This window comes from Pan troglodytes, chromosome 18 (genome assembly GCF_028858775.2).
Source record: "Pan troglodytes isolate AG18354 chromosome 18, NHGRI_mPanTro3-v2.0_pri, whole genome shotgun sequence".
Classification (NCBI taxonomy): Eukaryota; Metazoa; Chordata; class Mammalia; order Primates; family Hominidae; genus Pan; species Pan troglodytes.
In genome coordinates, this window is record NC_072416.2 from 31,888,392 (window position 1) to 31,916,192 (window position 27,801).

The window sequence follows — 27,801 nt, forward strand, 5'->3', positions numbered from 1 at the left end:
ACTAAAAATACCAAATTAGCCGGGTATGGTGCTGTGCGCCTGTAATCCCAGCTACTCGGGAGGCTGAGCAGGAGAATTACTTGAACCCAGGAGGTGGAGGTTGCAGTGAGATGAGATCGCGCCACTGCACTCCAGCCTGGGCAACAGAGCGAGACTCCATCTCAAAACAAACCAACAATAAAGATGAAGCTGGAATAAGGAAGTGGGGTTGGGAAGAGGTAAGAGTGGAGCTAGGCATGGAACGTGGCAGGCATGGGACTGGAATGAGGCTGGAGAGAGATCACAGCAGCATGGAGAGTGGGTGGAGGTGGCACTGGGGGTGAGAATGCGGATAGTTAGAGATGAGAAGGTGATGATGAGGGTGAACGTTAAGCATGGGATGGAGAAGGGATGGGGATTGCTGGTGGGGAAGGGAATGGAATAGGGTTAGGAATGAGGTTGGAGATGGGATGGAAAGATGGAAAGAGTGAGTCTGGGCACATGGAGGAAGGATGGAGTTGGGGTTAGGAATGGGAATGAGGCTGAAGATGGGATGGAAACACATGGGCAGGAGGTATGATGGGATGGTGGAGGAGGGAAGGGAACAGGGCTGTGGATGGAGAGTGCTTCAGGGACTGAGAGGGGGTGCGTTAGAGAAGATCATTGGCATAGGAGTGAAAGGGAGGCTGGAAAAGGAGATGGGACAAATGTCCCAGACAGTGGAGATGGAAGGAATGGGGACACAGCTGGGCTGAGGTTGGGGAAGAGCTACAGGGATGGACTGGAGGCTGGAGCGTGGAATGGGAAGGAGACCCGGATAGGGAGGGGGTGGGTGTGATATGGCCATCCTTGGCCTGTGGGCCTTTCCTGACCATCTCCCTCCCCTTCAGGACCCGGAGCGTCTCTGCTTCATCTCCACCACGCTTCAGCCCTTCCATGCCCTGCTGGGAGGGCTGGGGACCCAGGGCCGCTGGACCAACATGGAGAGGATGCAGCTGTGGGCCATGAGGCTGGACCTCCGCGATCTGCAGCGGCACCTCCGCTTCCGGGTAGAGCCCGGCCACCCTCCACCACCCCAGACCACGTGGGAAAGAAGACTCGCTGGCTCATTCAGTGATCCCATGCTCTGAGTGTGTGTGAGTGTGAGAGTGTGAGTGTGACTGAGTGTCCATGAGTGTGTGGGTTCATGAGTGTGAGAATGTGAGTGTGACTGTGTGGGTCCATGAGTGTGACAGTGTGACTGTGAGAGTGTGTGAGTGTGGGTCTGTGAGTGTGAGAGTGTGTGGGTGTGACTGTGAGTGCATGTGGGTCTGTATGAGTGTGAGCATGACTGTGTGTGAGGGTGTGGGTCCGTGAGTGTGAGAGTGTGTGTGTGTGGGTCTGTGTGAGTGTACCTGACTGTGAGAGTGTGTGGGTGTGACTGTGAGTGTGTGTGTGGGGGGCTGTATGAGTGTGAGCATGACTGTGTGTATGTGGGTCCGTGTGTGAGTGTGTGACTGTGAGTGTGTGGGTCTGTGAGTGTGAAAGTGTGTGACTGTGAGTGTGTGTGTGGGTGTGACTGTGAGTGTGTGTGGGTCTGTATGAGAGCGTGACCGTGTGTGAGTGTGTAGGTCCATGAGTGTGAGACTGTGTGAGTGTATGGGACTGTGAGTGTAAGAGTGTGGGAGTGTGTGGGTGGGTGTGTGAATGTGAGTGTTGTGAGTGTGAAAGTGAGGTGTGTGGGTGAGAGTTTGGGTATAGGTATGTCAGTGTGTGAGGATGAGTGTGAGTGTGAGAGTGTGTGGGTACGTGAACGATTTTTTTTTTTTTCTGAGACTAAGTCTCACTCTGTCGCCCAGGCTGGAGTGCAGCGGTGCGATCTCAGCTCACTGTAACATCTGCCTCCCAGGTTCAAGCAATTCTCCTGCCTCAGCCTCCTGAGTAGCTAGGACTACAGGCGTGCACCATCATGCCCGGCTAATTTTTTTGTATTTTTAGTTTCACCATGTTGGCCAGGCTGGTCTCAGACTCCTGACCTCGTGCTCTGCCCGCCTCGGCTTCCCAAAGTGCTGGGATTACAGGCGTGAGCCACCGTGCCCAGCCATAAATGTGTTTTGTGTGAATGTGACTGTATGGGAATGAGTGTGGGTGCGTTGTGAGAATGAGTATGTGTGTGAGTGTGTGCGTGTGTGTGCGCGCACACACAGCCACACCAGGCCCTGGTGCCGTCCCTCAATCTTCGCATTCTCCTGGGGCTCCATCTTCAACAGGAGGCCATTGGGCTGTGAGGTCACTCGGGGTGTGTCCTGAGTGCCCAGCACAGCGTCTGCCTCCTGTTTCCTTTCTCCCTCTGATTCTCTGATGTCACCCAAATCCTCCAGAACCTTTCAAAGGGAAATCAGAATTTTACACTTAATGAAACGAGAATAGAAAATGCAAGCAGCAGGGCTGGGCGTGGTGGCTCACGCCTGGAATCCCAGCACTTTGGGAGGCCAAAGCGGGTGGATCATTTGAGGTCAGGAGTTCGAGACCAGCCTGGCCAACATGGTAAAACCCCATCTCTACTAAAAATACAAAAATTAGTCGGGCGTGGTGGTGCGCTTCTGTAGTCCCAGCTACTCAGGAGGCTGAGGTAGCAGAATTGCTTGAACTGGGGAGACAGAGGTTGCAGTGAGCCGTGATCACCCCACTGCACTCCAGCCTGGGCGACAGAGCGGGACTCCCAAGAAAGAGAGAGAGAGAGGAATGGCAAGCAGCAGGGAATCTGAGCTATGTCACCCTCTGCCTGTTGCTGACCCGACCCAAAAGCAACTTTCACAGCAGAGAGAAACTTCCTGAACCCCACGCCTCGGCGCAGTCCTTGGGGTGATCTAGCTCTGTGAGCATCCTCTTGCTCCTTGACTTCCATTTTCTCGAACCGAAAGATCAGGTGAGACACGTTAGCAGGTGACATCACGGAAGATCAAGCAGGGAATGTCCGGGGAAATCATGACCTTGTGGTCACTGATGTCATTGGGAACCGCTGGGCATGAATAGGGAATGAGGATTCCTCTCAGGTTCTCGGCCTGGCCCCTCCCTGACCCATGGCCTCTCCTCACAGGTGCTGGCTGCGGGATTCAACCTCCCGGAGGAGGAGGAGGAGGAAAAGGAGGAGGAGGAGAGGAAGGGGCTGCTCCCAGGGGCACTGGGCAGCGCCTTACAGGGGCCGGCCCAGGTGTCCTGGCCCCAGCTCCTCTCCACCTACCGCCTGCTGCACTCCTTGGAGCTCGTCTTATCTCGGGCCGTGCGGGAGTTGCTGCTGCTGTCCAAGGCTGGGCACTCAGTCTGGCCCTTGGGGTTCCCAACATTGAGCCCCCAGCCCTGATCGGTGGCTTCTTAGCCCCCTGCCCCCCACCCTTTAGAACTTTAGGACTGGAGTCTTGGCATCAGGGCAGCCTTCGCATCATCAGCCTTGGACAAGGGAGGGCTCTTCCAGCCCCCTGCCCCAGGCCCTACCCAGTAACTGAAAGCCCCTCTGGTCCTCGCCAGCTATTTATTTCTTGGATATTTATTTATTGTTTAGGGAGATGATGGTTTATTTATTGTCTTGGGGCCTGATGGTCCTCCTCGGGCCAAGCCCCCATGCTGGGTGCCCAATAAAGCACTCTCATCCACCCCTGGCCTCCGCTTCTCTTCGGGTAAGGGCTGTCTGACACCCAGAGGGCAGGGCAGCCTGGAACGGGGTCAGCAACCTCTAGCCATCCTGAACCCCTCTCTGCTCCTACATTTTTGGGGTCTCTGGCCCACCTTCCCCTACTATGTCCTGCTCAGGCAGGCAGTTGCCATAGTAACCAGCAGCATCCTGAGGCCGAGCTACCGTTTTGGAAGCTCAAGGCAGCTCATCTTTGATTCTGAACAGTGCTCCTTAAGCCCTCCTAACCGCCTTCCTTTGGCCTGGATGCAACTCCAGAGGTTTGTGTTATCCCCGCCCAGTTCTGAGGGTCTTGGTGCAGGGAGTTGGGCTGGGAAGTGGGAGTTAGAGAGGAAGGCCTGTAAGGAAAATGGTCGCTGTTCCCTCAGTCTTCCTTGCAGTCTTTATTGTTTTATTTTGTTTTTAAAAGATGGGGGTCTTGCTATGCTGCCCAGGCTGGTCTCGAACTCCTGGTCTCAAGCGATCCTCCCACCTTGGCCTCCCAAAGCTCTGGGGTGACAGGCATGAGCCCCCGTGCCCAGCCTCCTTGCAGTCCAGACAGCTGACTCAGGCTGGGGAGGAACCAGGGCAGGCACCCTGAGAGGTGGTCTCAGTGGGGTAGGTGGTCCACCAGCCTGTGTTGGAGAATCAGACTCCTTAAGTTCACGGTCTTCCCAGACGTCTGGTTTTGCCTGCTCCATGAATGATACATCAAGACACTGAGGCCCAGAGGGTGGAGAGGATGTGTCCACAGTGGCAGAGGGAGCAGGGCTCAGTGGCATTGGAGCAAGCCTTCTGGCACCCACTCAGGGCCTGGCTCCCAGAGCACCGGGTCTCAGTCACTGGGGCTTAGGCCGGCCCAGACGGGCTTGCAGCTCCTGCATCATGCCAGGGTGCACGAGGCCAAACCTGGAGGCGGAAGTCAGGCCCGTGAGAACAGGTTCCCAGGTGCCCGCGGTCTCTTCCCCACCCCAGCTGAGTTGCCCTGTGCCTACCCGTGTCCCAGGGGCCTTCTCCTGGCTGGCACCGGGGTCCCATCATGCCTCAGAGGGCTTGGCTCCAGGGGTTCCTCCAGCTGGAGGGGTCTCTGCTCAGGAGCTGACAGCTCCTCCTCAGGAGGGTTGGGGGCTGGGGGCTCCTCCTGCTGCTCCCAGGCCGGAGTCCGACGAAAAGAGGGCCGGGAGCGACGCTGTGAGGAGCTTCTCGAGAGGTGCACGCGACTCCTTGGGACAGAGACGTCTAGGAGGGACCCGGGGAGCGGGGCCTGCAGGAAAGGGGGCACAGAGGACCATGGGGCCAGCTTTGGGATTCCACTCGTTCCCCCCGAGACGCCACCAAGAGCCCTCACCTCGCTCCAGCTGTTGGCAGCACCTCCTCTGGCACTGCCCATGGCCTCAGCCGTCTCGGCTTCCCCGACTGACTCCGGTGCAGCTTCTGCAGGGGCCTGGTGTGTTGGCTGCTCCTCCTGGCCCCTGACGTGTTCCAGGCTTTCTGGCTCAGTCTCCTTGGCCTCTGCCCTCCGGCCCCCGGTCACCATGAGACCCTCTGCATCAAGGAGCCTTGGTGCCTCTCCCTCAGGGTGGTAGTCCCCACACCGCCCCTCACTGTCTTCCCTCTGTTCTCTCTCCTGCCATCCAACAGCCTCTTCTTCCAACAGCGTCCACTCTGCTAGAAGCCCCCCAGCCTCCACCATGGCTCCCATCCCCTCTGCCCTCGCTGTCTGGGAGCCCGCAGGATCCAGCCCACAGCTGTCCTCTGCGCCTGCAGATTCCTCGGCCTCTACCCGCCCTCCCCAAGGTCCTCCCTCCCTGGACTCAAAAGCCTCTACTTGGCTGCCTCTGCCAGTCACCTCTTCCTCTGCTGAGCACTCCAGACCAAATTCTTGCCCACCTGCATGCTCTCCTGCTGCTGCCTCTTCCTTTTCTCTTGAGTCCCAGCCTTGCCCAAGCGCCCCTTCCAAAGCTTCACCAGCGCCAGCAGCGCTGATGTCTGGGACCACCTCACCCCCCATAATCCCAGCAGCCACAGAGCCAGTCTGTGCATCCTCACGGTCCGGGAGGCCCACAGCCACCGCTTGCAGGCTCCAGCCTCTTCTGGATGTTCTGTCAGCCTCCGCCTCTTCATCCTCAGTTTCTCTGGCATAGGCCTCTCCCAGTGACGGGCAAGGCCCTGCGTCTGCCCCTGTGCTTCCGTCCAGCTCCTGGTTCTCTGAGACAGACGCCTCTCCCTCCTCAGTTCCACATCCCGCGTCCTGGGTTGTCAGCCCCTCCCCGCCTGCCTCTGGGACTTCTGATAGTTCAGACTCTCGGTCTCCTTCAGCCTCAGCCGCCAGGGTCTGGCCTCCCGCAGTCTCCTCCTCCCCCCGCTGCTCGCCATCGGCCGCAACCTCCTGAGTATTTCCTCTCTCCATGTCCTTTCTCGTGCGGTTTTCCCAGGCTCCTGGGAAGGCCTCGGAGGCCTCAGGCTTTACAGACCCCGCGTGCCTGGGACCTGCCTCCAGGCTCCCCTCCTGCTCCTCTTTGTTCAGGGCCAGAACTCCCATGAGCTCCACCTCCCCTGCCTCCCTTTCCTCGGGTTGCTTAGTTGGGGTCTGGGCGCCCCCCATCAGCTCAGGTCCCTGGCCTTTGGTGACGCTGTGTGTGAGGCCACCCCATTCCACCCCCAGTGGGCCACAGCTAGTCTGGGCCGCCTCACTCTCCTCCCCTGTGAGCTCCTCCTCAGGCCTGGCCTCTGGAGTTGCCTCCAAGTCGGCAGCGCCTTCAGCCTCTCCATCTGAGGGCAGCTCAGCCACTGGATCCCTGCCGCTCCCTCTCTCCTCCTGGGCCTCCTCTGCCTGTACCAGCTCTTCCATCCTGGCCCGGTCGGCCCTGATCTCCAAGTCCTGCCTCATCTCAGCCTCCTTACCACGCAGGTCTACCTGGCCCTCAAAGCTCTCCCCTGCCTCCTGGCCTCCCACAGCCTCCCTCCCTGCGGTCTGGCTCTCAGCAGCCTCTTCTGTTCTTTCAGTGCCCAGGACCTGGGCCTGTTTGGGGAAAGGGTTCACCTCAGCCTCTCTCTCCTCATCCCCCTCCTCCTCTAGGACCCAGACTTTTCCAGTAGCCTCTAGGAGCCTTTCTCCTGGGAATGCTCCATATTCTGTCTGTCTGACTCCCAGCAGGTCAGCCTCCTCTTTGCCTGAGGTCGTCCAGGCCTCGTCCCCTCCTGAGGCTGTCCCGGCCTCCTCCCCTCCTGAGGCTGTCCCAGCCTCCCCACCTGAGGCTATCCCGGCCTCCTCCCCTCCCGAGGCTGTCCTGGCCTCCTCCTCTCCCGAGGCTGTGCCAGCCTCCTCCCCTCCTAAGGCTGTCCCAGCCTCCTCCCCGCCTGAGGTCGTCCGGGCCTCCTCCCCACCTGAGGCTGTCCCAGCCTCCCCACCTGAGGCTATCCCGGCCTCCTCCCCTCCCGAGGCTGTCCCGGCCTCCTCCTCTCCCGAGGCTGTCCCGGCCTCCTCCCCTCCCAAGGCTGTCCCGGCCTCCTCCCCGCCTGAGGCTGTCTCAGCCTCCTCCCCGCCTGAGATTGTCCTGGCTTCCTCCCTATCTAAAATTGCCCTGGCCTCTTCCCTACCTGGGGTTGTCCTGGCCTCCTCTCTGCCTAAGATTCCCCAGTCCTCAGGCTCTGCCCCTGGGCCCCACATCCCCCATGCCCTAGTGCTTTCACAGGCCTTCTCCACCACTACCACCTCTTCTCCTTTCCCAGCCCCTTCGGCCCCAGGCTCCTCAGTTTCCCCTGACCCCCTGCTCCATCTCCCGGTTGTCCCCTGCCGCCTTTGGCCCAACAGCACCAGCCTTCCCCTCCGTCTCCCCATGCCAGGTCCACTCTGACTCCGCCCCTCTGGCCATCCCTGGCTCTCTTGCCCTGACCTCTTCCTCCTCCTCCTCCTGTTCCCAGCTTCTCAGCCTCTCCTCTCTGTTCACTTCCTGCTCATGGGACTCCTGCCTCTCCTGGGCTTGGCCGCTCCTGTCTTGGCAAGCCCCAGACCCTGCCTTGGATTTCTTTCTGGCCTCCAAGTGGGCGCTTGGCTCCTGGCACCTGGCAGCCTTGGCTGTCTCCCCAGCCCCACTGTCCTGCCTCTCCGCTTGGGACCCATGGGAGCTGCCATCTCCCCAGCCCCAGGTCTGTTCTACAGCTGGGCTCCCCACTTCACGTCTTCTGTCATCTCCAGGCCCTCTCAGCCTTCCAGCCCCCTCATTTTGGCTGCCTCTAAGGCCCTCCAGGTCCTCCTGGGCTTCCTCCTCTACAATCTTCCCTGTCTTTCCCACCGCCACCACCCCCAGTTCCTCAGCCGCCTGCGCCTCCCGCTCTACAGTGGGGACTGCATCTCCCAGGAGGTAGGAGACAAAGGTGCCGAGGGAATCCTAGGAAAAAAGAGAGAGGGGAGAGTCATTGAGGAGAGTCCCAGCCCTTTCCCTGGGGGCCCTGGCTGGAGGAGCCCAGGTTAAGGAAGAGGGTACTGGGATCTGAAAGGAGAAGAAGAGGATTTGGAGAAGGAGCCAGAAGGGGCATCGATTAGGGGTACGAGGATGCATGGTTGGAGGTGGGGACTGAAATTCAGAAAATATTAGGCCAGGAGTCTGCCTGAACCTGAGAAAGCAATCTCCAGTTTGAGGAGATCAGAAGGAGGAGGGGAAAGGTGAGGCCCCAGGGGAGGTGCCCGGAAGTGAGGCCCCAGGGAATGGGGTGCAAGTATCTGGCAGCTGTCTGCCCTTCTCACCAGTGCCCCCCTCAAGGCCTGGTGCAGCCCAGGGAGGTATAGCCGGAGGAAGTCCATCCTGTCTGTCTCTGTCTGTGTGTCCAGAAAGCTGATAATGACCATCCCCACCCACCAAGACAAGCCAACCTTCCCCAGGACCAAAGGCGCTTCCTCTTCCCCTGTCTCCCTGATGCGTCCCCACCCCAGGCCCTGCCCACAGCCCCTGATGCCCACAGTAGCCCCCACTGCAGCCCGGGAAATGAGTGTACATCACACAGGGGACTCAGGTGCACATTTGGAAATAAAGGACAAGCAAGAGGCCAGAAAGGACAAAGTGGGAGCAGGAGACCTTAGAACTGGGGAGGGGGAGAGGGAGGGGACATGTGGCAACAGCAGCTCAAGTGAGTCAGGTCTCGTATCCACACCTCAGCCATTTCCGCCTCCCCTAGAATCCACAGCCACTCTGCAAGAGGAAGCTGGGGTTTGTGGTTCCTGTTTTGCCTGGGAAGAAAGAGTAGCAGTGAAGAGGGGGCTGGTGGGAGCTCTGACACATTTCGGCATCATTAACGCTTCCCCCAGGGGCAGAAGGGGCCAGATTGGTGGCTCTGGGGTGCATCCCCTCACCTATGATTAGGCTTGCAAAAAAGAACTTGGCTAAACTTTATATTGTGGATATCTGTGTCTGCCTCCCACCTTCCTGTGACTTCCTTGATGGCAGATGCCATGTATGAAACGCTGCTGAATTTCTAGAGCCCTGCACGTTAGTAGGACTCCATTTTCCATCAGCTGAGTGACCTGGGAGGCACACTAGAGAGGGCACATTTCTTTTCTTTTCTTTTTTTTGTTTTGAGACAGTCTCAGTCTGTCACCCAGGCTGGAGTGTAGTGGCGCAGTCTCAGCTCACTGCAACCTCTGCCTCCTGGGTTCAAGTGATTCTCCTGCCTCAGCCTCCCAAGTAGCTGGGATTACAGGTGCGTGCCACCACACCTGGTTAATTTTTGTATCTTTAGTAGAGACAGGGTTTCACCATGTTAGCCAGGCTGGTTTCGAACTCCTGACCTCAGGTGATCTGCCCACCTTGGCCTCCCAAAGTGCTGGGATGACAGGCATGAGCCACCACACCCAGACGAGAGGGCACATTTCCAACTGCATTCTGAAGGCCTGGTGGTGAGAAAGAGCATATAGAGGTGGCACAGCCCATAGCAGAGATGAGGCCAAGGACAAAAAGAAAATGCAGGATGCCGCTTTCCACCTAGAAGAAGGTAAGGGTATGATTCCTTATTTGGAACTACATAAAGTGACCTTGCTCTACTTCTCTTCCCCATACCCTCCTTCTCCCCTCCCCAGCCCCACTTTCCTATTCCAATTAGGGCAATTCTATGAAATCACAGCATCAGAATCTTAGGCCTTAAAATCATTTAGTCTGGCCAGGTGCAGTGGCTCACGCCTGTAGTCCTAGCACTTTGGGAAGCCAAGGCAGGTGGACTGCTTGAGCTCAGGAGTTTGAGGCCACCCTGGGCAACGTGGCAAAATCCAGTCTCTACAAAAAAATACAGAAATTAGCTGGGCACAGTGGTGCGCACCTGCTGTCCCAGCTACTCGGGAGGCTGAGGTGGGAGGATCACCTGAGCCTGGGAGGTCAAGGTTGCAGCAAACCAAGATCCTGCCACTGCACTCCAGCCTGGGGAACAGAGCAAAACCCTGTCAAAAAAAAAAAAAAATCTGGTCTCAGCACCACCTTTGATGGAGGCAGGAATCCTGCAGCAGCCTGGAGCCAACCCAATGGCTCCCTGCCTCTGGTGCTCTATTTCTTATCACCATACAGGTCTCTAAGGTCACCTTTAGGTCTAACATTGTATGAATGATTGTCAGCAACTTTCCAATTTTTTTCATATATATATATTTATTTTATTTTATTTTTTACTTTTTCTTTTTTTGAGACAGGATCTCACTCTGTCACCCAGGCTGGAGTGCAGTGGCGTGATCATAGCTCACTGTAGCTTCAACCTCCTGGGCACAAGTGATCCTCCCACCTCAGCTTCCAAGGTACCTGTGACTACAGGAATGCGCCACCATGCCCGGCTAATTTTGTTTTATATATATATATTTGTACCTTGGTTTTCTCATCTGTAACACCAGGGGTTGAAGTGCTGTGATATTTTTTGGTTCTAGGATAATTTGGAAATAGGGATCTCTTAACATCTTGGATACTGCCAATAGATCATTCAGGAAATCCCTTTAGATGAGTGTTATGTTTACTTAGGTCTCTAAAACAATTTGTAAGGTCAACAGATGGGGATAAGAATGACCTGAAGCTGGTCGTCTTTGTTCGCAACCAGAAACAGTCCTGCCTCAAAAAAAAAAAAAAAAAAAAAAAAAAAAAGGGAGTAGGCAGGTGGCCATATTTGTTTCTGGCAAGTGAGTGCTGAAGGAAAGGAGCTGAAGCCTCCCACAGCCATAACTGGTGCTGGCAGGCTACTGTCTCGGTCTTGGGCGCCACTGATCTAAGGTCACGGCTCTGCTTGCTGCTCCCACCTGCTCCAGTTTAAAACCTGCGGTTCCAGGGTTCTCCAGCCCCTCCCTTTCTCACGCTCCGAAGCCGAGAAGGCCCAAAGCGAAGACAGAGAGGACCCGGAAGTAGGGAAAACCTCTGAGCACGTGATGGGGGAACACGCGGGTGCTGTCACGTGATCCGACAAACGGCCTCTGCATAGTGCAGAACATTCTGCTGCTTTTAAAGGTACAGGCCTCAGGGTCCCTGCTGTAGACGGGGCGGGGGCAGAGTACGATGGGTGGGGCGTGGTGGGTCGTAGGGCGCTCGAGATGGAGCCCCCAGCTTTCTTGATGGATCGCGGGGCGCGAGTGCCCTAGACAAGGCGGATCTGGGACCGGCAATCGGGCGTTGATCCTTGTCACCAGTCGCAGACCCTTATCCCTCCCGTGGGAGCCCCCTTTGGACACTCTATGACCCTGGACCCTCGGGGGACCTGAACTTGATGCGATGGGAGGCTGTGCAGGCTCGCGGCGGCGCTTTTCGGATTCCGAGGGTGAGTATTCCCGCCCACCCTCATGGAACGACCACCTCTGGCTCGCAGCCCACCTGAGGGGAATGAGAGCTGACTCGGCCCCAGGAGGACACGCATGGAGCGGTCGTGCACCTGAGAGTAGGTGGGGGTCATGCCCTCTTCTCGCTCTCCCAGGGGAGGAGACCGTCCCGGAGCCCCGGCTCCCTCTGTTGGACCATCATCAGGGCGCGCATTGGAAGAACGCGGTGGGCTTCTGGTGAGTGGCCTGAGACTTCAGCAAGTGACAATGGCATGAGAAGAGGGAAGTGACCGGAGGAAAGGGGGAAGAAAGAGTTAAGCTGCGCAAAGGAGCTGAACCCAGAAATATTTACTGAATCCACTGGTTTGCCCCGGGGGCAGCATGTAAAATTTCCAAACTTCACTCCTTATCACCTTCCGGATTTAGCAAGATCCTCATACCTACCACCTGTAGGATTATTTACTTTTTTCTTCCAGCCAATTCAGCCTTAACGTTTTTTAATGCACATATTTTTAAAAAGAAAACTTTAAATCACGACTCCACTTGGAAAACCAACGTTTTCCTAATGAACGTTTAAATAAATGCATCACTACTAAAACTTTTTATTTTTTTAATTTATTTTATTTTATCTTATTTTTTTTTCTTTTTGAGACAGGGTCTTGCTCTGTTGCCCAGGTTGGAATGCAGTAGTGCAATCACAGCTCCCTGCAGCCTGGAACTCCTGGGCTCAAGTGATTCTCCCACCTCAGCCTCCAAGTAGGTGTGGCTACAGGTGTGCACCACCGCATCTGCCTAATTTTTAAATTTTTTTATAGAGATGGGGGTCTCACTATGGGACCTGGGCTGGTCTCAAACTCGTGGCCTCAAGTGATCCTCCTACCTCAACCTTCCAAAGTGCTGAGATTACAAGCATGAGCCACCATGCCGGGCCTGAACCTTTTTTTTTTTTTTTTTTTTTGCTTTGAGCCGGAGTCTCTCTCTGTCCTCCAGGCTGGAGTGCAGTGGCGCAATCTCGGCTCACTGCAAACTCCGCCTCCCAGGTTCACACCATTCTTCTGCCTCAGCCTCCGGAGTAGCTGAGACTACAGGCGCCTGCCACCACGCCCGGCTATTTTTTTGTATTTTTAGTAGAGATGGGGGTTTCACCGCGTTATCCAGGATGGTCTCGATCTCCTGACCTCGTGATCCGCCCGCCTCGGCCTCCCAAAGTGCTGGGATTACAGGTGTGAGCCACCGCGCCCAGCTTTTTTTTTTTTTTAATTTTATTTTATTTTTGAGACAGAGTCTCACTCTATCACCCAGGCTGGAGAGCAGTGGCACAATCTCGGCTCACCAAAACCTCCACCTCCAAGGTTCAAGCAATTCTCCTGTCTCAGCTCCCCGAGTAGCTGGGATTACAGGCGCGTGCCACCAGACACAGCTAATTTTTTGTATTTTTAGTAAAGACAGGATTTCACCATGTTGGTCAGGCTGGTCTGGAACTCCTGACCTTAGGTGATCCGCTTGCCTCCACTTCCCAAAGTGCTGGGATTACAGGCGTGAGCCACCGTGCCCCGCCATGACATAGGGGGCTTTGGGATCACAGACTTGGATTCACTTCCAGCCTCCAAGGCCTCTCCCAGAAATTCTCTGTGACCACTCTCCTTTTTTTTTTTTTTTTTTTTTTTTTTTTTTGAGATAGAGTCTTGCTCTTGTAGCCCAGGCTGGAGTGCAATGGCACAATCTCGGCTTACTGCAACCTCCGCCTTTCGGGTTCAAGTGGTTCTCCTGCCTCAGCCTCCTGAGTAGCTAGGATTACAGGCATGTGCAACTTCGCCCAGCTAATTTTGTATTTTTTAGTAGAGATGGGGTTTCTCCATACTGCTCAGGCTGGTCTCGAACTCTTGACCTCAGGCGATCCGCCCGCCTCGGCCCCTCAAAGTGCGGGAATTACAGGTGTGAGCCACTGCACTCGGCCTCTTCCTTTTTATTTTTTATTTTTGTGACAGGGTCTTGCTCTGTCACCCAGGCTAGAGTGCAGTGGCATGATCACAGTTCACTGCAGCCTCTGACTCCTGGACTCAAGCAGTCCTCCCACCTCAGCCTCCCAAGTAGCTGGGACTACAGTGCAAGCCACCACACCTGGCTAATTTTTAAATTTTTTGTAGAGATGGGGGTCTCGCTATCTTGCCCAAGCACCAAAGCCTGTATTTTTGACCCCAACATTGAATGAGGATGGGATCTGGTGATGGAGGGAAAAAAAAGAGGGGGCTGATTGAAGGGCACAGGTAAGGGAAGGTTTGGCACAAAGGCTACAGATGGCTGCAGGATGAGGAGGGAGTTGAGACCTGTCCTGCTCCTTCCAGGCTGCTGGGCCTTTGCAACAACTTCTCTTATGTGGTGATGCTGAGTGCCGCCCACGACATCCTTAGCCACAAGAGGACATCGGGAAACCAGAGCCATGTAAGTGACTCTCTACCACCACCACCATGGTTAGTCCCTGTGGGAAGATGAGGGGGTGGGACAAGGTGGGGTAAAGTTTCCAGTCTCTGGCTGGGCGCAGTGGCTCACACCTGTAATCCCAGCAGTTTGGGAGGCTGAGGCGGGCGGATCACTTGAAGTCAGGAGTTCGAGACCAGCCTGGCCAACATGGTGAAACTCCGACTCTACTAAAAATACAAAAACTAGCTGGGTGTGGTGGCACACACCTGTAGTCTGAGCTATTCAGGAGGCTGAGGCAGGAGAATTGCTTGAAGCCAGGAGGTGGAAGTTGCAATGAGCCAAGATCACACCACTGCACTCTAGCTTGGGCAACAGAGTGAGACTCCATCTCAAAAAAAAGAAAGCTCTTGAATGTATTATCTAAACAAAGTCCATTTACAGGGCCATCTGTGGCCTGTGGTCTAGTAGTGTGAGACTCATATGGAAACCCCCTCTTCATTGTGCATGCAGAGACGCTGAGGTCCTGAGAAGTCAGTCACTGCTGACCCAAAGCCATCCTTCAAGTGAAGGCAGAGCTGGGACGGGAGCCAGGCTCTGTGTGTCTATCCCTCTGCCTCCAGGGTGAAAGACATGCTTTTCTCCCATTAGGTGGACCCAGGCCCAACGCCGATGCCCCACAACAGCTCATCACGATTTGACTGCAACTCTGTCTCTACGGCTGTGCGTACTCATCTCACCTGGTCCTTGCCTGACCCAGGGCCCCTGGGTCTATAGACCCCACTCCCAGCCCTTCACTACCCAGCTGGGACTGTCATGATTAAAACAGTTGAGACCTGGGCTGGGCGCACTGGCTCACACTTGTAATCCCAGCACTTTGGGAGACCAAGGTGGGAGGATCACTTGAGCCTAGGAGTTTGAGACCAGCCTGGGCAGTATAGTGAGACCCCCATCTTAAGGAAAAAAATTAAAATATATATATATGTATAATAATTGAGACCTTAATATAATTTCTGAGGCTGAGGCGGATGGATCACTTGAGACCAGGAGTTCAAGACCAGCCTGGCCAACATGGTGAAACCCCATCTGTACTAAAAATACAAAAATTAGCCAGGCATGGTGGTGCACGCCTGTAATCCCAGCTACTCGGGAGGCTGAGGCAGGAGAATCACTTGAACCCAGGAGTTGGAGGTTGTAGTGAGCCAAGATCGAGCCACTACACTCCAGCCTGGGTGGCAGAATGAGACTCACTCTCAAAATATATATATATATATATATATGTGTGTGTGTGTATATATATATATATATATATATAGTTTCTGAGTCCTTTCTGTCTGTAGCATATATTAGCTCGTTTAAGCCACACAGCAGTCCTGTGAGCTAGGCGCTATGATATTCCCATTTTCCAGATGAGGAAACTGAAGCTCAGAGAGTATAAACTCTTGACACACAACTAAGGAGTGGCAGAGCTGAGACTTGAACCCAGGCGTGCCTGACTCCAGAGCCTGTGTTTGTAGCAGGCCTGTTTGGCCAGCTCCTGCCTCTCCTTGGCCACGTGGTTGGGAGGGTTGTCCCCTGGAAGCTCTGCGGTCTCACTCTATTCTCCTGTCCCAGGCTGTGCTCCTGGCGGACATCCTCCCCACACTCGTCATCAAATTGTTGGCTCCTCTTGGCCTTCACCTGCTGCCCTACAGGTCTGGGTGAGGGTAGTGGGAGGCAGGGTGGGCAGGAGCTGAGAAAGGGGAGGCCGGGATGGCTGAGATGCTGAGAGTAGAGACCGACCTTCCCCCTCCCTTCCCTTCTCACCCCCTCAGCCCCCGGGTTCTCGTCAGTGGGATTTGTGCTGCTGGAAGCTTCGTCCTGGTTGCCTTTTCTCATTCTGTGGGGACCAGCCTGTGTGGTGAGTGTGTGGTTCTGTGTCAGATGGGGAGCCCCGAGGAACCGCATCAGAGCATTTGTGGGAAGAGTCTCCCCAGCCTCCCAGAGGAAAGGGATTCATTCTGTCACCCTTAGAAGCCTGCTAGGGCTATCAGCAGTAGGAGATGGGAGACTGGGACAATTTGGAGGGGTAGGCAGTGGAGGAGATGGGAGAAAATGGATGAATTAGATGGAGATTGAGGTGAACAAAGTCAAGACTCTGTGATGGACCAGGCACAGTGACTCATGCCTATAATCCCAGCACTTTGGAAAGCCAAGGCAGGCAGATCACCTGAGGTCAGGAGTTTGAAACCAGCCTGGCCAACATGGAGAAACCCCGTCTCTACCAAAAATACAAAAATTAGCTGGGTGTGGTGGCAGGAGCCTGTAATCCCAGCTACTCGGGAGGCTGAGGCAGGAGAATCTCTTGAACCTGGGAGGCAGAGGTTGCAGTGAGCCGAGATCACGCCACTGTACTCCAGCCTGGGTGACAGGGCGAGACTCCGTCTCCAAAAAGAAAAGAAAAGAAAAAGACTGATGAAGGGGCAGAGACATCAAGGGTGCATGTCTGCCCCTGGTCTGATAACTGGGTGGATGGAGGTGCCACTCTCCATGAAGGGACATGCAAGGGAGTGGGGCTCTGCCTCAGACCTGGAACCTGGCCTATGCATGGGATCTATTGGAGCCTCTATGAGCTGATACTGAGGAGGCCATGGCCAGACACATTAGAGGCCTGGGCAGTGTGGCAAGGTGAGGTGTGACCATCCCAGTGCTTGTCCTCCCCCCAGGTGTGGTCTTCGCTAGCATCTCATCAGGCCTTGGGGAGGTCACCTTCCTCTCCCTCACTGCCTTCTACCCCAGGTAAGCAGGTGGAGCAGGGAGTGTGGGGAGAGGCTGTCCCATGGTCAGCATAGGTCCTCCTGAATGTTCCTGTGTTCTCCTTCCCAGGGCCGTGATCTCCTGGTGGTCCTCAGGGACTGGGGGAGCTGGGCTGCTGGGGGCCCTGTCCTACCTGGGCCTCACCCAGGCTGGCCTCTCCCCTCAGCAGACCCTGCTGTCCATGCTGGGTATCCCTGCCCTGCTGCTGGCCAGGTGAGCTGCCCTGAGCCGGGAGGGAGAGGGGTCCAAGGAGAGAAAACTTGGCCATGGCTGGGTGTGGTGGCTCACGCCTGTAATCCCAGCACTTTGGGAGGCCAAGGAGGGCGGATCGCCTAAGGTCAGGAAACCAGCCTGGCCAACATGGTGAAACCCCGTCTCTACTAAAAATACAACAATTAGCCAGGTGTGGTGGCGGGTGCCTGTAGTCCCAACTACTCAGGAGGCTGAGGCAGGAGAATCGCTTGAACCCCGGAGGCAGTGGTGGCAGTGAGCCGAGATCGTGCCATTGCACTCCAGCCCGGGCGACAGAGTGAGACTCTGTCTCAGGAAGAAAAAAAGAAAGAAAGAAAGAAAAGAAAACTTGATTATGATTGCAATCTTCAAGTCCCTACCTTGCTGTGAAGGGAGGCGGAATCTGGACTCTGATAGCCCCAGGTGTGAGTCCTGGAGCTGCCACTTTTTAGCTTTGTAGTGTTGAACGAGTTACTCCACCTCTCTGAACCCTCAGTTTCCCCATATCTCAAATGGCAGTTGTTCTTGCTTTCCTTGGAGGTGATGAGGGTAATGCATTCAGCACAGTGTGGTTCCCAAGGTGATTAGAAGTAGGATGAGGGTGGACTTTATTTGATTAGTTCCTTTTTTTTTTTTTTTTTTTTAATCAGTGTTGACCAGGTTGGCCTCGAATGTGTAGCCTTGCCTGCCTGCGTGCCAGGGCAACCGGCCTGAACCATGGTGACTCCCTTTTTTTTTTTTTTTTTTTTTTTGAGACGGAGTCTCATTGTGTCACTCAGGCTGGAGTGCAGTGACTGGTGTGATCTCAGCTCACTGCAGCCTCGGCCTCCTGGGCTCTAGTGATTCTCCTGCCTCAGCCTCCCGAGTAGCTGGGACTACAGGCCCATGCCACCATGCCTGGCTAATTTTTTATATTTTTAGTAGAGACGGGGTTTCACTGTGTTGGCCAGGCTGGTCTCAAACTCCTGACCTCAAGTGATCCACCTGCCTTGGCCTCCCATAATGCTAGGAATACAGGCGTGAGCCACCGTGCCCGGCCTGATTAGTTCTGTGTATTTTCATGCATATTACAAAACACTTTGGCCGGGCATGGTGGCTCACACCTGTTATCCCAGCACTTTGGGAGGCCGAGGCGGGCGCACCACGAGGTCAGGAGTTTGAGACCAGCCTGGCCAATATGGTGAAACCCCGTCTCTACTAAAAATACAAAAATTAGCCAGGCTTGGTGGCGGTTGCCTGTAGTCCCAGCTACTTGGGAGGCTGAGGAGAAGAATCGCTTGAACCCAGGAGGCAGAGGTTGCAGTGAGCCGTGATTGTGCCACTGCACTCCAGGCTGGGCAACAGAGCGAGACTCCGTCTAAAAAAAAAAAAAACACACACACTTTGAACTAGCCAGACACACCTGGCCCTTCACAAGATTAGTGCTTAGGTCAAGTCTAAGTAGAAAAAGTGAGTCCATTTAAAGAAAAATATTAAGTAAAAATATATATATACAGGAGGAATATGGATATGGCAAATAACATGAAGCCAGAACCTAAGTGACTAAAATCGAGGAAGTTCTGGCCTAGCACAGAGTGAACGTACAATTAATGGGAGCTAGAGCAACCATTAGAATAATAATGGCCAGAAAACAGAACTGACTCGCTAGGTATGAGCCAGCAGTCCGAACAAGGGCCTGCTGAGCACAGTGGCTCACAGCTGTAATCCCAGTGCTTTAGGAGGCTGAGGCTGGAGGACCACTAGAGGCTAGAAATTTGAGACCAGCCTGGGCAACATAGCGAGACTCCATTTATACAAAAAATGGAAAATATGAGGCAGGCTTGGTGGCACATGCCTGTAGTCCCCACTACTTGGGAGGCTGAGGCGGGAGGATTGCTTGAGCCTGGGAGGTCGCGGCTGCAGTGAGCTATGATTGCACCACTGCATTCCAGCCTGGATGCTGGAGAAAGACCCTGTCTCTGAAAAAAATCAAAACAAAATGAAGGCCCATGAATAGGAACAAGGAGATAAATTCAGCTCCAAAGAAGGAAGCCTTTGTCCACAATTGGAGCTCTCCCGCACAGCGTAGAAGCCTTAGAGGCAGTGAGCTACCCATCTTTGGAAGTGTTCAAAGGTAGAGGTGTTCCCTGGGAAAAGTGGCCTAGATGGTCCCTGGGGACCTTCCCAGCCAGTAGGGTTTTCTGACCCTGCCTTCATCCTACTCCTAGCTATTTCTTGTTGCTCACATCTCCTGAGGCCCAGGACCCTGGAGGGGAAGAAGAGGCAGAGAGCGCAGCCCGGCAGCCCCTCATAAGAACCAAGGCCCCGGAGTCGAAGCCAGGTAGGAGACACAGACCCTCAGAGAGGTCACTTTCTTTCTCTCTGGGTTTGGCCTTTTCCTCTCTGCAATAGGCAAAGCTAAGAGGGGAAAGAGAGTGAGTGTACTGGTTATGGGAAAAGCCTTTGTCTATTTGAGAAATACTTGTTGAGGACGAGCACAGTGGCTCACGCCTGTAATATCCCAGCACTTTGGGAGGCTGAGGCAGGAGGACCGCTTGAGCTCAGAAGTCTGAGTCCAGCCTGGGCAACAGAGCAAGACCTTGTCGCAAAAAAAAGAAAAGAAAAGAAAGGAAGGAAGGGAGGGAGAGAAGGAGGGATATTAATTGAGTACTTACCATGTGCCAGGCATTCCAATCACAAGTGCTGAGGCCCTGCGGTGGGGATAAGCTGGGATGTTCTAGAACCAGAGAATGGCCAGTGAGACTGGGCAGGGTGGGCCAATGGCCATCTGTGGAGCTGTACAAGAGACATTGGCCGGGCGTGGTGGTTCACACCTGTAATCCCAGCACTTTGGGAGGCTGAGGCAGATGGATCATCTGAGATCAAGAGTTTGAGACCAGTCTGGCCAACATGGTAAAACCCCGTCTCTACTAAAAATAAAAAAATTAGCCAGGTGTGGTGGTGCATGCCTGTAGTCCCAGCCACTCGGGAAGCTGAGGCACGAGAATCACTTGAACCCAGGAGGCAGAGGCTGCAGTGAGCTGAGATTGCACCACTGCACTGCAGCCTGGGCAACTGAGTGAGACTCTGTCTCAAAAAATAAAAAAAAATTAAAAATCAAAGAGACGTGAAGAGGTCTCACCTGGTTAGCTTTTATTTTCATCATGATAAAGTATGTATATTACTTGAAGTTTACCATTTTATTATTTTTTATCTTACTTTATTTTTTTGAGGCGGAGTTTTGCTCTTGTTGCCCAGGCTGGAGTGCAATGGCGCAATCTCAGCTCACTACAACCTCTGCCTCCCGGGTTCAAGTGATTCTCCTGCCTCAGCCACCCGAGTAGCTGGGACTACAGGCACCTGCCACCACACATGGCTAATTTTTGTATTTTTAGTAGAGATGGGGTTTCTCCATGTTGGCCAGGGTGGTCTTGAACTCCTGACCTCAGGTGATCCGCCCACCTCAGTCTCCCAAGGTGCTGGGATTACAAGCATGAGCCACTGCGCCCAGCCATTTTAACCATTTTTAAGTGTCCAATCCAGTGGCATGTAAGTGAGTTCCCACTGTTGCGTGGTCTGGTTAATTCTGTCATACCGGTGCCTCTTTGCCGAGTCTTCAGTGTGAAAACTTCATCTGCCCTTCTCTCTCTGTTCCCCTGCAGGCTCCAGCTCCAGCCTCTCCCTTCGGGAAAGGTGGACAGTGTTCAAGGTTCGGATGATGGCTGGGGTATGTCCCTGTGGGGCTTGCTCACCTCCAGGCCCCCCGCTTATATCTTCTGCCTTTTCCAGGGTCTGCTGTGGTACATTGTTCCCTTGGTCGTAGTTTACTTTGCCGAGTATTTCATTAACCAGGGACTTGTACGTGAGGGGTGCTAGGAGGGGTGTGGAGGTGGCGATTGGGGCTGGGACCCACACGGCCCCGTCCATCTCCCCTGTCTGGTATTTGTTGCAGTTTGAACTCCTCTTTTTCCGGAACACTTCCCTGAGTCACGCTCAGCAATACCGCTGGTAAGAGGAGCGAGGGCAGTGGGCTGGGAGGGCGCCGTGGTGATGCAGCTGCGCTGCCCAGTAGGCACTGGGGGGAGCGGGATGGCCCTGGAGGAGCCTCCTCTCCTACCCTCAACCCTAACCTCAGGTACCAGATGCTGTACCAGGCTGGCGTCTTTGCCTCCCGCTCTTCTCTCCGCTGCTGTCGCATCCGTTTCACCTGGGCCCTGGCCCTGCTGCAGGTACCAAACCCCTGCCCCTCACTTCACTCCCACCTTGGCTCCCAGCTTGGCTCCCAGCTTCCCCAAACCCCCTGCTTCCCACTATCAGTGGGAAGTGTAAATTTTTTTTTTTTTTTTTGAGACAGAGTCTCGCTCTGTCGTCCAGGCTGGAGTGCAGTAGCGCAGTCTTGGCTTACTGCAACCTCTGCCTCCCGGGTTCAAGTGACTCTCCTGCCTCAGTCTCCTGAGTAGCTGGGATTACAGGTGCCCGCCACCATACCTGGCTAATTTTTGTATTTTTAGTAGAGATGGGATTTTGCCATATTGGCTGGTCTTGAACTCCTGACCTCAGGTGATCTGCCGGCCTCAGCCTCCCAAAGTGCTGGGATTACAGGGAAGTGTAAATTGTACACTATCATTTCTTAGCACAGGGAACCAAAGTCCAGCAGAGCTCCATGTAAAATGTATAGTCTCAGGAGCCAAGCAAAACTGAGCTTCAGTACTCAGCCACTGTGTGACTTAGGGCAGGTCTCAGAACCTCTCTGAGCCTCAATTTCCTCATGTATAAATTGGGTGTGGCCAATACCTATTTTTCAGGGTAGTTGTAAGAAATAGAGATGAGAGAAAGAATCGAAGAACAAGATTTTGTAGTGTGTGTGTGTGTGTGTGTGTGTTGTAAGCATTGGGATTGGGCCGGGCCAGGTGGCTCATGCCTGTAATCCCAGCACTATGGGAGGCTGAGGCAGGTGGATCATTTGAGCTTGGTAGTTCAAGTCCAGCCTGGGCAACATGGCACAATCACATCTCTACAAAAATTAGCCAGGTGCAGTGGCGCACACCTGTAGTCTTAGCTACTGGGAAGCTGAGGTGGGAGGATCACTTGAACCCATGAGGTCAAGGCTGCAGTAACCAAGGTCATGCCACTGCACTCCAGCCTAGGCAATAGAGCGAGACCCTGTCTCCCAGAAAAAGAAAAAAGAAAGGAAAAGTCGGAACCTTCCTCTGTCGCCTAGGCTGGAGTACAGTGGCATGATCATAGGTCATTTACCTCAGGCAAAGAGACAGGCTTTCAAATAATGTTTCTAACTATAAGAAAATGTACAGTTCTTTTATTCTAGATAGTTAATTATAATAGAATTGGTGACTTTGAAGTCAGTGGGTTATTTATCTTGAGGGTGGTGAGCAAATTCAACTGCCCTTGGCAAACAGTAGTTTACAGCTTTAAGGGCGCAAACACCCTTCCTTACAACAGTCTAATAAAAGGAGTTTCATATAACCAGCATTCATTGTTTCAAGGTTACAAATCCACAGCCCCTGCAGGTAACTGTTACAATAAACTGTCAACTGTGACAGGAAAGTCCTCTGCCTTTGAAATTTAGGAACTTGGCCAGTCCTGGTGGCTCACACCTGTAATCCCAGCACTTTGGGAGGCCAAGGCAGGTGAATCACCTGAGGTCAGGATCAGGAGTTTGAGACCAGTCTGGCCAACACAGTGAAACCCCGTCTCTACTAAAAATACAAAAATTAGTTGGGCGTGGTGGCACCTGCCTGTCATCTCAGCTACTCGCTAGGCTGAGGCAGGAGAATTGCTTGAACCCCGGATATGGAGGTTGCAGTGAGCCGAGATTGCAGTACTGTACTCCAGCCTGGGCCACAGAGCGAGACTCCATCTCCAAAAAAAAAAGACTTAGGAACTCAATTCTGTGATAGCAAAATACAGAAATAGAGATTATACTTTAGGCTAGGTGTTGTGGCTCACACCTGTAATCCCAATGCTTTTGGAGGCTAGGGTGGGAGGATCACTTGAAGCCAGGAGCTTGAGACCAGACTGGGCAACATAGTGAGACCCCCCACCTCTACAAAAAATTAAAAAAAAAAAAAAAAAAAGCCAGGTGGGAGAATTGCTTGAGCCCAGAAGTTTGAGAGAGCAGCCTGGGTAACATCACGAGACCTCATCTCTACAAAAAACAACAACAGGGTGTGGTGACATTCACCTGTAATCCCAGCTACTCGGGAGGCTGAGGCAGGAGGATCGCTTTAGCCCAGGAGTTCCAGGCTGCAGTGAGCCATAATCATGCCACTGTACCCCAGCCTGGGTGAGACCCTATCTCAAAAAAAAAAGATTACACTTTCATATTATGGCAAAGCATGTAAATATCCTCCAGCCTCCTTCCTTATTTATCTGAGCAGTGCTGCAAGCCCAGGGTTTGTACCCAGAAAACCCCAAATTTATAACTCAGGGTGCTTGTAGATACCACTGAAACATGTAGCTTATGGTTTTAAGCTACATGTTTTTAGCTATAATGTTTTTTGTTTTGTTTTGTTTTTTGAGATGGAGTCTCGCTCTGTTGCCCAGGCTGGAATGTAGCGGTGCAATCTTGGCTCACTGCAACCCCTGCCTCCCAGATTCAAGCGATTCTCAAGCCTCAGCCTTCCGAGTAGCTGGGATTACAGGTGCGCTCCACCACGCCCATTTTTTGTTTTGTTTTGTTTTGTTTTGTTTTTTAGAGACAGAGTTTCGCTCTTGTAGCTCAGGCTAGAGTACAATGGCGTGATCTTGGCTCACTGCAACCTCCGCCTCCCAGGTTCAGGCGATTCTTCTGCCTCAGCCTCCTGCGTAGCTGGGATTACAGGCACGTGCCACCACACCTGGCTAATTTTTGTATTTTTTAGTAGAGATGGGGTTTCGCCATGTTGGCCAGGCTGGTCTTGAACTCCTGACCTCAGGTGATCCACCCGCCTTGGCCTTCCAAAGTGCTGGGATTACAGGTGTGAGCCACCACACCTGGCTAGAGGTGTGTCCTTTTTAATGCTCATCTTTAAGTCCACCTCAGATTTAATGAATTAGGACCTCTAGGGTAAGCCCCGCTTGGGGCATTTGTACCTAGATCCCCAGGCGATTCTTACATATACGAAAAGTATGAACCGCCAGAGGAGGCCTACACACTGCACAAGAGGCAATGTGGCGTGGTCAGGGCTGGGAGGATGGCACCTCCTTGAGAGACTGGGGCACAGAGGTGGGACCTACACCCTGGGGTGGGGATCAAAGAGGCTTCCTGGCCAGGTGCGGTGGCTCCTGCCTATAATCCCAGCACTTTGGGAGGCTGAGGCAGGGGGGCAGCGACTGCTTGAGACCAGGAGTTCGAGCCCAGCTGAATAGGATGCCCGGCTACTCCCACCTTGTTTTACCATCGTGAACCAACGGTTTTTCAAACAGGGGCAATTTTGCTGCCCAGGGGATGTTTGGCAACGTCTGCAGGCATGCTTTGGTTGTCACAACTGAGGGATGCTATGGGCATCTAGCGGGCAGAGGCCAGGGATCCTGCTAAATGCGCTGCCATATACAGGACAGCCCTCACCATGCAGAACAACCAGCACCAAATGCCAAGAGTGCTGCAATTGAGAAATCCTGGTTTCGATGGTCCCACTTCCTTTAAGAAGCCTCCATTTTTTTTTTTTTTTTTTTATGAGACAGGATCTTGCTCTGTCACCCAGGCTGGAGTGCAGTGGCACAATCATAGCTTACTGCAGCCTCCACCTCCTGGGTTCAAGCAATCCTACTGTCTCAGACTCCCGAGTAGCTGGGACTGCAGGTGCGTGCCACCATGCTCAACTAATTTTTAAATTTTTTGTAGAGACGGAGTTTTGTTATGTTGCCCAGGCTGGTCTCGAACTCCTGGCCTCAAGTGATCATCCCACCTTGGTCTCCCAATGTGCTGGTATTACCTGCATGAGCCACTGCACCAGGCTGAGGTTGAGAATTTTTTTTTTTTTTTTTTTTTTGGGATGGAGTCTCTCTCTGTTTCCCAGGCTGGAGTGCAGTGCTGCGATCTTGGCTCACTGCAGCCTCTGCCTCCCAGGTTCAAGTGATTCTCCTGCCTCAGCCTTCCAAGTAGCTGGGACTACAGGACCACTACACCCAGATAATTTTTGTATTTTTAGTTGAGATGGGGTTTTACCATGTTTAGTAGAGACCAGGCCAGGCTGGTCTCGAAATCCTGACCTCAGGTGATCCACCCACCTCAGCCTCCCAATGTGCTGGAATTACAGGCATGAGCCACCACACCCAGCCTATTATGAATACTTTTAAAAGGCAATCAGGCTGGGTGTGGTGGCTCGTGCCTTTAATCCCAGCACTTTGGGAAGCAAAGGCAGGCGGACCACTTGAGGTCAGGAGTTCAAGGCCAGCCTGGCCAACATGGTGAGCTCTCATCTCTACTAAAAGTACAAAAATTAGGTGTGGTGGCAGGCACCTGTGATCGCAGCTACTCAGGAGGCTGAGGCAGAAGTATCGCTTGAACCTAGGAGGTGGAGTTTGCAGTGAGCCAAGATTATGTCCAGCCTAGGCTACAGAGCAAGACTCTGTCTCAAAAACCAAACAAAAAAAGAGAATGAGACAGAGCCATATGCACTGATACAGAATGAGCTGCAAGATATATGAATAATGAAATAAGATGCAGGAAACAATGGTAGAGACAGATATGTTCCAGGTAGACGCACACACACACACACACACACATACCCTGATCTATATAATTCATATATATATATTGAATATATATATATACACACACATATGTATACATACACACATACAATACATCTATCTATATCCTTTCTGTCTCTATCTAGTCATTTCTTGGTATCCTCAGGGGATTAGTTCTAGGATTCCTGGGAGATACCAAAACCTGTACATACTCAAGTCCCGCAGTTGCCCCTGTGGAACCTGTGGTTACAAAATGTGGGCCCTTGGTATACATGGGTTTCAAATCCAGTGAATACTGTTATTTTTGATTGACATTTCATTCCAGATGTGGAACCCACCTGTATGGAGGATTGACTGTATTTATTGAATAAAATCCACATATACGTAGACCTACACATTGTTCAAGAGTCAACTCTGTGTGTGTGTGTGTGTGTGTGTGTGTGTGTGTGTGTACACAAAGAGAGATATGGAGAGAGAGGGCACAAAGGGACATCTGGAAGATAATGCTATAAACTGACAATTGTGTTTGCTTCTAGAGAGAAAAGCTGATGAACATGAGGTCAGGGCAGGAAGGAAACATTTTTTCCTGTCTATTTTTTCTTCCTGTGTATTCTGTTGTACCATTTTCATTTTGTAAAAATGTACACATATTATTTAGAAATAAAGAGAGCTGGGCGTGGTGGCTCACGCCTGTAATCCCAGCATTTTGGGAGGCCGAGGCGGGTGGATCACCTGAGGTCAGGAGTTCGAGACCAGCTTGGACAACATGGTGAAACCCCTTCTCTATTACAAATACAAAAATTAGCTGGATGTGGTGGTGCACGTCTGTAAATCCCAGCTACTTGGGAGGCTGAGGCAGGAGAATTGCTTGAAACTGGGAGGCGGAGGTTGAAGTGAGCCAAGATCATACCATTGCACTCCAGCCTGGGCAACAAGAGCAAAACTCCATCTCAAAAAAAAAAAAAAAAAGATATTTATGGATTTACAGATGTACAATGAACCTTGTTTTTTTTTTTTAACTTTTTTTTGGAGACAGAGTCTTGCTCTGTCACTCAGGCTGGAGTGCAGTGGCACGATCTTGGCTCACTGCAACCTCCACCTTCAGGGTTCAAGCAATTCTCCTGCCTCAGCCTCCTGAGTAGCTGGAATTACAGGCATCTGCCACCATGCCAGGTGAATTTTTGTATTTTTAGTAGAGATGGGGTTTCACCATGTTGGCCAGGCTGGTCTCGAATTCCTGACCTCAAGTGATCTGCCCACCTCTGCCTCCCAAAGTGTTGGGATTACAGGCATGAACCACCATGCCCAGCCTCATATTAAGTTTTGATGGTGCTGGGTGTGTTGTGAGTACATAGATGTCCATTGGAATAATCTTTATTCTTGTCTGTTGAAATATTTCACAATAAAAAATAAAACGGCCAGGTGTGGTAGCTCATGCCTATAATCCCAGCACTTTGGATGAGCATGCTCTTCCGTTCCCAGCACTTCCCTGTCCAGCTCCCATATCAAAACCACCTTGAAAAATGTAACACAGTCCCTTGCACTAAAACCTCTGCCGATGGCGGCTTCAAACCACAGGCCTATAAAGACCTGCAAGATCTAGCATCGTCTACTTTTTTTTTTTTTTTTTTTTTGAGACAGAGTCTTGCTCTGTCACCCAGGCTGGAATGCAGTGGTGTGATCTCTGCTCACTGCAATCTCTTCCTCCTGGGTTCAAGTGATTCTCCAGCCTCAGCCTCCCACGTAGCTGGGATTACAGGCAGGTGACACTGTGCCAGGCTAATTTTCGTATTTTTTAGTAGACACGCGGTTTTGCCATATTGGCCAGGCTGGTCTCGAACTCCTGACCTCAGGTGATCCACCCACCTCAGCCTCCCAGAGTGTTGGAATTACAGGAGTGAGCCACTGTGCCTGGCTAGCATTGTCTACTTTTTTTTTTTTTTTTTGAGATGGAGTTTCGCTTTTGTTGTCCAGGCTGGAGTCCAATGGCTCGATCTCGGCTCACCACAACCTCCGCCTCCCGGGTTCAAGTGATTCTCCTGCCTCAGCCTCCCGAGTAGCTTGGCTTACAGGCATGCACCACCACGCCTGGCTAATTTTGTATTTTTAGTAGAGATGGGGTTTCTCCATATTGGTCAGGCTGGTCTCGAACTCCCGACCTCGGGTAATCCGCCTGCCTCGCTCTCCCAAAGTGCTAGGATTACAGGCGTGAGTGAGCCACCGCACCCGGCAGGATTATCTACTTCTATACTATTAATGCCTATTAATGCTGTAATTACACGCG

At 52.9% G+C, this 27,801-nt stretch overlaps 1 protein-coding gene and 1 pseudogene across 24 annotated transcripts; one reads left to right on the forward strand and one right to left on the reverse strand.

Annotated features, from left to right (window-relative positions):
• Nucleotides 1-4,379: 4,379 nt before the first annotated feature.
• Nucleotides 4,380-8,495, reverse strand: LOC107972894 (apolipoprotein B receptor pseudogene; annotated as a pseudogene).
• A 2,316-nt stretch (nucleotides 8,496-10,811) lies between these two features.
• On the forward strand, nucleotides 10,812-27,674 carry LOC112207590 (battenin-like). 24 transcript variants are annotated; one of them, XR_010152327.1, is made up of 15 exons: nucleotides 10,835-11,094; nucleotides 11,274-11,401; nucleotides 11,555-11,636; nucleotides 13,745-13,841; nucleotides 14,469-14,540; nucleotides 15,432-15,511; nucleotides 15,632-15,717; nucleotides 16,523-16,595; nucleotides 16,683-16,826; nucleotides 19,052-19,164; nucleotides 20,486-20,532; nucleotides 20,776-20,831; nucleotides 20,959-21,052; nucleotides 23,364-23,485; nucleotides 25,843-25,912. XR_010152327.1 is itself a non-coding variant. In XM_063796951.1 (15 exons), exons 2-15 carry the CDS (start codon nucleotides 11,356-11,358, stop codon nucleotides 27,575-27,577), a joined length of 1,170 nt encoding a protein of 389 aa, XP_063653021.1. In that variant the 5' UTR covers nucleotides 10,835-11,094; nucleotides 11,274-11,355; the 3' UTR covers nucleotides 27,578-27,662. The 24 variants fall into 24 exon arrangements, 20 of the variants coding, with proteins under 20 accessions (XP_063653023.1, XP_063653025.1, XP_063653021.1 ...); XM_063796951.1 differs by lacking the exons at nucleotides 23,364-23,485; nucleotides 25,843-25,912 and adding exons at nucleotides 20,613-20,681; nucleotides 27,467-27,662; XR_008540003.2 differs by adding an exon at nucleotides 20,613-20,681 and having other exon boundaries at nucleotides 11,010-11,094; nucleotides 11,280-11,636.
• The last annotated feature ends 127 nt before the right edge of the window (nucleotides 27,675-27,801 follow it).

What these genes read in the sequence shown, in the direction of transcription:
- LOC112207590 (XM_063796946.1), top strand. Translation starts at nt 11,356, where the DNA reads ATGGGAGGCTGTGCAGGCTCGCGGCGGCGCTTTTCGGATTCCGAGGGT. An exon ending in TGTGGGGACCAGCCTGTGTG is followed by an intron (nt 15,718 to 16,522) that starts GTGAGTGTGTGG and finishes TCCTCCCCCCAG; the next exon opens with GTGTGGTCTTCGCTAGCATC. An exon ending in CACGCTCAGCAATACCGCTG is followed by an intron (nt 20,832 to 20,958) that starts GTAAGAGGAGCG and finishes CCCTAACCTCAG; the next exon opens with GTACCAGATGCTGTACCAGG.